The sequence below is a fragment of the Nerophis lumbriciformis genome, linkage group LG14 (assembly GCF_033978685.3).
Source record: "Nerophis lumbriciformis linkage group LG14, RoL_Nlum_v2.1, whole genome shotgun sequence".
In the NCBI taxonomy this organism is placed as follows: domain Eukaryota; kingdom Metazoa; phylum Chordata; class Actinopteri; order Syngnathiformes; family Syngnathidae; genus Nerophis; species Nerophis lumbriciformis.
In genome coordinates, this window is record NC_084561.2 from 15,238,824 (window position 1) to 15,248,823 (window position 10,000).

Consider the following 10,000-nt stretch of genomic DNA (forward strand, 5'->3'; position numbering starts at 1 on the left):
TTAGCTTTTTTTTTATTTCAGAATTAAAATTGATTGAGTGATTTGAGGAAAAAAATATATATATATATATATAAATCCTTCCTGAGAACTTTCTCGTCCTGGCGCTACTTAACTTGCCTAAAATTCTTTCCAAGTGTGTGATTTTTGTTCGAGTGTATGTTTTTTGTTGTTATTTATCATTTGCTATTACACAGATACCTACAACTTTATTGTATATAAAGGCTGTCTCATATTTAGATCAATTTGATGTGGTCCCAAACCCCCAGTGCCGGCCAGGGCCGCAAAGAAATGTGTTTCACAATACATCCATTCCATTTTATGTCTCCCGGGTATCTTATTTTGAAAGAATCACCACTTCTGCCCATGCGTTATGCATTTATTTAGTGTGATACGTCCATCCATCCATCCATTTTCTACCGCTTGTCCCTTTTGGGGTCGCGTGTTAATTGTAAAATGACACATACACGTGCACACACACAAACATACACACGCGCGCACACACACACAGCTCCGGGAGCACTGGTGTACAATATCTCACTTGTTGCAAGAGTGTTTACATTCCCACATTATCTTTGTGAACATTAACATTTTTACACAGAACCGGAGTGAACTGAGTCAGATAAAAAGACATATAGTAAGATAGATAATAAAAAAAACATTGGAAAAAAAACACTAATATATGTATGTATATATATATATATATATATATATATATATATATATATGATGTATGAATATATATATGTATACATGTACATATATATGTATGTATATATACATATATATGTTATTACATATATATTTTATTACATATACCTATACATATATGTACATATATATATATATATATATATATATATATATATATATATATATATATATATACGTATATATATATATATATATATATATATATATATATATATATATATATATATATATATATATATATATATATATATATATATATATATGTATGTATGTATGTACATATGTACATATATGTATAGGTATATGTAATAAAATATATATGTAATAACATATATATGTATATATACATACATATATATGTACATGTATACATATATATATTCATACATCATATATATATATACATACTAATATATATATATATGTGTGTGTGTGTGTGTGTGTGTGTGTGTGTATGTGTGTGTGTGTGTGTGTGTGTGTGTGTGTGTGTGTGTGTGTGTGTGTGTGTGTGTGTGTGTGTATAGACATATATATACATACTTATATGTTTATATATATATAAACATACATATACTGTACGTATATTTATATACATAGAGATACATGTATATATACATATATATGTTAGGTCAGGAAAAAACACAAGAGGCTATATCATCCCTACTGTTTCGCAGGTTTCCCTGCTCGTCAGGGGATTTTATTACATATACCTATACATTATATATATATATATATATATATATATATATATATATATATATATATATATATATATATATATATATATATATATATATATAATGATAAATGGGTTGTACTTGTATAGCGCTTTTCTACCTTCAAGGTACTCAAAGCGCTTTGACACTACTTCCACATTTACCCATTCACACACCCATTCACACACTGATAGAGGGAGCTGCCATGCAAGGCGCTAACCAGCACCCATCAGGAGCAAGGGTGAAGTGTCTTGCTCAGGACACAACAGACATGATGAGGTTGGTACTAGGTGGGGATTGAACCAGGGACCCTCGGGTCGCGCACGGCCACTCTTCCACTGCGCCACGCCGTCCCTATATATACATATATATATACAGTATATATACATATATATATATACATATATATATACACACAGTATATATATATATATATATATATATATATATATATATATATATATATATATATATATATATATATATATATATATATATATATATATATATATATATACACATATATATATATATATATACATATACACATAAATGTTAATGTATTTAATACAAAAAACCCAGCAAAACAGTGTTATGATTATTTTCTTCTCAAATATAATACAGCTTTTTAACAGATACATACCGATTAACTATGAAACGTAACACATGACTTCATTCTCTCTTATTACTTGATGCAAGTAAGTAGGAAATAATCGACTCAATAAATACAGTACTTCTCAATGAGTAAGGAATTCATATCATTCTGCAAAAACCACCCTTTACATTTCAGCAGTAAGCTTATAACCCGGTCACAACTATATTGTCGGCTTTAATTTGTCAATGGCAGGAATGTTGCAAATGCAAAACAACAAGTACATTTCCATTGTCAACACAACCTCACTTTCTGCATTAGCCGGCACTGACAAAAGCCTTGAAAGTCTGTACTGTACGTTTAGCGAGAGAGCAGAATTATGATGTATAATAGAAAACCTTTCTGTTTCTCATTCAACAACAACAAAAATGATTACGTCTGGAATTTTGGAAATGCTTTTTTTTTTTTTAGTCACAGATATTTGGGGGGTTTCACATATTACTTCTTTGTTCCAACAATTTAATGGTTCAGTGTTTTTCTAACCTAAATTACACAAATAATTTTATGTCACAGAACCACTAATGGTTGCATGCGGTTTTAGAACAATGAGACCAACCTTACTGTTTATATATTATTTTTAATCCATTCTGCATAAGGATTTGTATTGGTCAGTAGGAAAACATACTTTATTGCTGCAAAACATGACCCCTCTTTATTATCATAATTAATTAACTTGCCGCCATTTGGAATAGTTTCCTCTCGTCTCGTCTGAGGAAATCTTTTTAATAAACAAATGTAGGTTCCGATCATGCATGTAAGAAAAACAGACAGTAGTATAATTCCTTTAAGGGTGACATATTTGGCACTTTGACAAGAGTACACTGTAAAAAAAAAAAAAAGTTTAAATAAATAAATAAATCGCATTTTATTGTAAAAAAAAACAAAAAAACTGGCAGTTCAGTTGGCAGAATATTACTGTAAAAGAAACAGTGGTGCCGTTGCATCATAACTGTAAAAAAAAAAATAACGATAGATTCCGCTATAAAAAAAAATTAAAAAAGCAGTTCAGTCGCCAGAATTTTGCGTTAAAATAAAAGTTGTACTGTCTTTGCACAGTAAAAACAGAAATCGTATATTTGTGTGTGTGTGTGTGTGTGTGTGTGTGTGTGTGTGTGTGTGTGTGTGTGTGTGTGTGTGTGTGTGTGTGTGTGTGTGTGTTCTTGTATTTCTACCCTTCTTGAGACATCAAGAAGGAAAAGTAGCTTCCATATGAAGTGAATCATGGTCCCAATACAGAAAAACCATTGCATCTAATAGAGAATGTCTCATTTGCACCCCTGGTGGTGAAATCTATCAAAATGATGGTGTTTTTTTAATTGACTGTGTGTCGGTTTTAAAAGTGCTCCCCCTCTGGTCAACATATGAAATAAATAATAAATACACATCTTTATATATCTAGAAAGGGCGGTCCTAAAGAGGTCGGCATTTTTCTCAGGTCTTAAGAAGGTTACAAACACAATAACGTGTGTGTGTGTGTGTGTGTGTGTGTGTGTGTGTGTGTGTGTGTGTGTGTGTGTGTGTGTGTGTGTGTGTGTGTGTGTGTGTGTGTGTGTGTGTTCTTGTATTTCTACCCTTCTTGAGACATCAGGAAGGAAAAGTAGCTTCCATATGACGTGGTGTGAACAAGTGATGACATAAATCATGGTCCCAATACGGAAAACCATTGCATCTAATAGAGAATGTCTCATTTGCACCCCTGGTGGTGAAATCTATCAAAATGATGGTGGTCCCAAAAAGGAGGGATTTTTTTTTTTTAATTGACTGTGTGTCGGTTTTAAAAGTGCTCCCCCTCTGGTCAACATATGAAATAACAAGTGTGTGTAAGAAATTGAAATGCGCCCCCTTTGGCCAAAATTAATAAAACAAATACAATAAATATGTGTATAGAGACATACTGTTATAAGTTGAAGTAAATAATGAAGATTAAAAAACAAATACAAACAAAAACAAAAAAATAACTAAAAGCAGTCTTTCTCAAATTGTGTTGACTTCTTTCTTATAAAATTGGGAACAATTTCTCATATTCTTTCCGTTTCTGTAATATTGCAATATTTTCTCGTAAAATGTTTACTTTTTTATGTAAAATTATTACTTTTTTTTAATGGAAAATGGTGACATTTGTCATATAAAATTCTGCCTTTTATCACAATATTGCCAATGTTTTTGTTGTTCTTGTCAAATAGTAAAATATTTGAGTAAAAATATGACTTTTGTCATAATTTTGCCAAGTAAAATTCCGATTATTATTATAATATTGCCATTATTTAAACGTTTCCTTATGAATATGTGACTTTTGTCGTGTAAAATGACGACCCTTTTCATAAAATTTACAAAACTTTAAGCTGTTCTTGTAAAATTGCGACTCTTATTGAGTAAAATTCCAACGTTTATCGTAATATTGCACAAATGTTCAGTTTTTCTTGTGTATATTTGTTTTGACTTGCGTTGAGTAATATTAAGACTTTCATTATAACACTGCCAAAATATAAAACTGCCAAGTTTTTCTTGAGAAATTGTGACCTTTTTCTCGTGCAATTCCAACTCATTTTTCAAAACAAGCTTTTTTAATATTTGCATGGAATGTATATATTATTAATGTTGTAAATACACATCTTTATATATCTAGAAAGGGCGGTCCTAAAGAGTTCGGCATTTTTCTCAGGTCTCAAGAAGGTTACAAACACAATAATGTGTGTGTGTGCGTGTGTGTGTGTGTGCGTGTGTGTGTGTGTGTGTGTGTGTGTGTGTGTGTGTGTGTGTGTGTGTGTGTGTGTGTGTGTGGGTGTGTGTGTGTGTGTGTGTGTGTGTGTGTGTGTGTTCTTGTATTTCTACCCTTCTTGAGACATCAAGAAGGAAAAGTAGCTTCCATATGAGAAGGTGTGAACAAGTGATGAAATAAATCATGGTCCCAATACGGAAAGCCATTGCATCTAATAGAGAATGTCTCATTTGCACCCCTGGTGGTGAAATCTATCAAAATGATGGTGGTCCCAAAAAGGAGGGATTTTTTTTTTTTTTTATTGACTGTGTGTTGGGTTTAAAAGTGCTCCCCCTCTGGTCAACATATGAAATAACAAGTGTGTGTAAGAAATTGAAATGCGCCTCCTTTGGCCAAAATTTAAAAAAAAAAAATAAATAAATATGTATATCGAGACATACTGTTATAAATTGAAGTATTGAAGTTTCTGTAATATTGCAATATTTTCTCGTAAATTTTTTACTTTTTTATGTAAAATTATTACTTTTTTTAAATGGAAGATGGTGACATTTGTCATATAAAATTCTGACTTTTATCACAATATCGCTAATGTTTTTGTTGTTCTTGTAAAATAGTAAAGTTTTTGAGTAAAAATATGACTTTTATAATTTTTATGACTTTTGTCATAATTTTGCCAAGTAAAATTCCGATTATTGTTCTAATATTGCCAACATTTTAACGTTTTCTTATTAAATTTTGACTTTTGTCGTGTAAAATGACGACCCTTTTCATAAAATTGCCAAAACTCTAAGCTGTTCTTGTAAAATTGCGACTCTTATTGAGTAAAATTCCAACGTTTATCGTAATATTGCACAAATATTCAGTTTTTCTTGTAAAATGTTGACTTGCGTTGAGTTCCCCCACCAAGGACTGTTTTCACTGCTGGACTCTAGAAAGAGGTTCCGCAGCCTTTGAAGCAGAACCTCCAGGTTCTGTAACAGCTTCTTCCCTCAGGCCGTAAGACTCTTGAACGCATCATAATTAAATTATCCCCTCAACTCCCCCCAAAACGGAGTAACTCACTGGAATAAAAAAGACAATATAACATATATCCATAAACGTGGACGCATGTGAAAAAGTGCAATATATTTATCTGTACAGTAATCTATTTATGTATTTATATATATCTATATATATTTATTTATTTTATATATATATTTATATATTATTTATATATATTAATTTATTTATATATGCACCTTATTGCTTTTTTATCCTGCACTACCATGAGCTTATATTTCGTTCTTATCTGTGCTGTAAAGTTCAAATTTGAATGACAATAAAAAAGGAAGTCTAAGTCTAAAATTACGACTTTCATTACTACACTGCCAAAATTCAAAGTTTTTCTTGTGAAAATTGTGACCTTTTTCTCGTGCAATTCCAACTAAATTTTTCACAACAAGCTTTTTAAATATTTGCACAGTATGTATATATTATTAATGTTGTAAATACACATCTTTATATATCTAGAAAGGGCGGTCCTAAAGAGGTCTGCATTTTTCTCAGGTCTCAAGAAGGTTACAAACACAATAATGTGTGTGTGTGTGTGTGTGTGTGTGTGTGTGTGTGTGTGTGTGTGTGTGTGTGTGTGTGTGTGTGTGTGTGTGTGTGTGTGTGTGTGTGTGTGTTTCTACCCTTCTTGAGACATCAAGAAGGAAAAGTAGCTTCCATATGAGGAGGTGTGAACAAGTGATGACATAAATCATGGTCCCAATACGGAAAGCCATTGCATCTAATAGAGAATGTCTCATTTGCACCCCTGGTGGTGAAATCTATCAAAATGATGGTGGTCCCAAAAAGGAGGGATTTTTTTATTTTAATTGACTGTGTGTCGGTTTTAAAAGTGCTCCCCCTCTGGTCAACATATGAAATAACAAGTGTGTGTAAGAAATCGAAATGCGCCCCCTTTGGCCAAAATTAATAAAACAAATAAAATAAATATGTGTATAGAGACATACTGTTATAAATTGAAGTAAATAATGAAGATTAAAAAACAAATACAAACAAAAACCAAAAAATAAAAAAGAACTAAAAGCAGTCTTTTTCTCACAATGTGTTGACTTCTTTCTTATAAAATTGGGAACAATTTCTCATATTCTTTCCGTTTCTGTAATATTGCAATATTTTCTAAAAATATGACTTTTGTCATAATTTTGCCAAGTAAAATTCCGATTATTATTATAATATTGCCATTGTTTAAACGTTTCCTTATGAAATTGTGACTTTTGTGTAAAATGACGACCCTTTTCATAAATTGCTTTAAGCTGTTCTTGTAAAATTGCGACTCTTATTGAGTAAAATTCCAACGTGTATCGTAATATTGCACAAATGTTCAGTTTTTCTTGTAAAATGTTGACTTGCGTTGAGTAAAATTACGACTTTCATTACTACACTGCCAAAATTCAAAGTTTTTCTTGTGAAAATTGTGACCTTTTTCTCGTGCAATTCCAACTCATTTTTCACAACAAGCTTTTTTAATATTTGCACAGTATGTATATATTATTAATGTTGTAAATACACATCTTTATATATCTAGAAAGGGCGGTCCTAAAGAGGTCGGCATTTTTCTCAGGTCTCAAGAAGGTTACAAACACAATAATGTGTGTGCGTGTGCGTGTGCGTGTGTGTGTGTGTGTGTGTGTGTGTGTGTTCTTGTATTTCTACCCTTCTTGAGACATCAAGAAGGAAAAGTAGCTTCCATATGAGGAGGTGTGAACGAGTGATGACATAAATCATGGTCCCAATACGGAAAACCATTGCATCTAATAGAGAATGTCTCATTTGCACCCCTGGTGGTGAAATCTATCAAAATGATGGTGGTCCCAAAAAGGAGGGATTTTTTTTTTTTTTTCATTGACTTTGTGTCGGTTTTAAAAGTGCTCCCCCTCTGGTCAACATATGAAATAACAAGTGTGTGTAAGAAATTGAAATGCGCCTCCTTTGGCCAAAATTAATAAAACAAATAAAATAAATATGTATATAGAGACATACTGTTATAAATTGAAGTAAATAATGAAGATTAAAAAACAAATACAAACAAAAACCAAAAAATAAAAAAGAACTAAAAGCAGTCTTTTTCTCACAATGTGTTGACTTCTTTCTTATAAAATTGGGAACAATTTCTCATATTCTTTCCGTTTCTGTAATATTGCAATATTTTCTAAAAATATGACTTTTGTCATAATTTTGCCAAGTAAAATTCCGATTATTATTATAATATTGCCATTGTTTAAACGTTTCCTTATGAAATTGTGACTTTTGTGTAAAATGACGACCCTTTTCATAAATTGCTTTAAGCTGTTCTTGTAAAATTGCGACTCTTATTGAGTAAAATTCCAACGTGTATCGTAATATTGCACAAATGTTCAGTTTTTCTTGTAAAATGTTGACTTGCGTTGAGTAAAATTACGACTTTCATTACTACACTGCCAAAATTCAAAGTTTTTCTTGTGAAAATTGTGACCTTTTTCTCGTGCAATTCCAACTCATTTTTCACAACAAGCTTTTTTAATATTTGCACAGTATGTATATATTATTAATGTTGTAAATACACATCTTTATATATCTAGAAAGGGCGGTCCTAAAGAGGTCAGCATTTTTCTCAGGTCTCAAGAAGGTTACAAACACAATAATGTGTGTGCGTGTGCGTGTGCGTGTGCGTGTGCGTGTGCGTGTGCGTGTGCGTGTGTGTGTGTGTGTGTGTGTGTGTGTGTTCTTGTATTTCTACCCTTCTTGAGACATCAAGAAGGAAAAGTAGCTTCCATATGAGGAGGTGTGAACGAGTGATGACATAAATCATGGTCCCAATACGGAAAACCATTGCATCTAATAGAGAATGTCTCATTTGCACCCCTGGTGGTGAAATCTATCAAAATGATGGTGGTCCCAAAAAGGAGGGATTTTTTTTTTTTTTTCATTGACTTTGTGTCGGTTTTAAAAGTGCTCCCCCTCTGGTCAACATATGAAATAACAAGTGTGTGTAAGAAATTGAAATGCGCCTCCTTTGGCCAAAATTAATAAAACAAATAAAATAAATATGTATATAGAGACATACTGTTATAAATTGAAGTAAATAATGAAGATTAAAAAAAAATACAAACAAAAACAAAAAAATAAAAAATAACTAAAAGCAGTCTCTCAAAATGTGTTGACTTCTTTCTTATAAAATTGTGAACAATTTCTCATATTCTTTCCGTTTCTGTAATATTGCAATATTTTCTCGTAAAATGTTTACTTTTTTAGGTGAAGTTGTTACTTTTTTAATGGAAAATGGTGACATTTGTCATATAAAATTCTGCCTTTTATCACAATATTGCCAACGTTTTTGTTGTTCTTGTAAAATAGTAAAATATTTGAGTAAAAATATGACTTTTGTCATAATTTTGCCAAGTAAAATTCCGATTATTATTATAATATTGCCATTATTTAAACGTTTCCTTATGTATATGTGACTTTTGACATGTAAAATGACGACCCTTTTCATAAAATTGCCAAAACTTTAAGCTGTTCTTGTAAAATTGCGACTTTTATTGAGTAAAAATCCAACGTTTATCGTAATATTGCACAAATGTTCAGTTGTTCTTGTAAAATAGTAAAATATTTGAGTAAAAATATGACTTTTGTCATAATTTTGCCAAGTAAAATTCCGATTATTATTCTAATAATATTGCCATTATTTAAACGTTTCCTTATGAAATTGTGACTTTTGTCATGTAAAATGACGACCCTTTTCATAAAATTGCCAAAACTTTAAGCTGTTCTTGTAAAATTGCGACTCTTATTGAGTAAAAATCCAACATTTATCGTAATATTGCACAAATGTTCAGTTTTTCTTGTAAAATGTTGACTTGCGTTGAGTAAAATTACGACTTTCATTATAACACTGCCAAAATTCTAAGTTTTTCCTGTGAAATTGTGACCTTTTTCTCATGCAATTCCAACTACATTTTTCACAACAAGCTTTTTAAATATTTGCACAGTATGCATATATAATTAATGTTGTAAATACACATCTTTATATATCTAGAAAGGGCGGTCCTAAAGAGGTCGGCATTTTTCTCAGGTCTCAAGAAGGTTACAAACACAATAACGTGTGTGTGTGTGTGTGTGTGTGTGTGTGTGTGTGTGTGTGTGTGTGTGTGTGTGTGTGTGTGTGTACCTGTA

At 31.4% G+C, this 10,000-nt stretch overlaps 1 protein-coding gene across 2 annotated transcripts in view; it reads right to left on the bottom strand.

Annotated features, from left to right (window-relative positions):
- The window catches only part of LOC133616571 (adhesion G protein-coupled receptor D2), a 314,512-nt gene that overhangs the window by 238,237 nt on the left and 66,275 nt on the right, over positions 1 to 10,000 (bottom strand). For both annotated transcript variants that reach the window (XM_061976003.1, XM_061976002.1), the window contains one exon: positions 9,996 to 10,000. This exon is cut by the window's right edge and continues 116 nt beyond it. In XM_061976003.1, coding sequence (XP_061831987.1) covers positions 9,996 to 10,000 — 5 coding nt within the window. The remainder of the gene's footprint in view (positions 1 to 9,995) is intronic.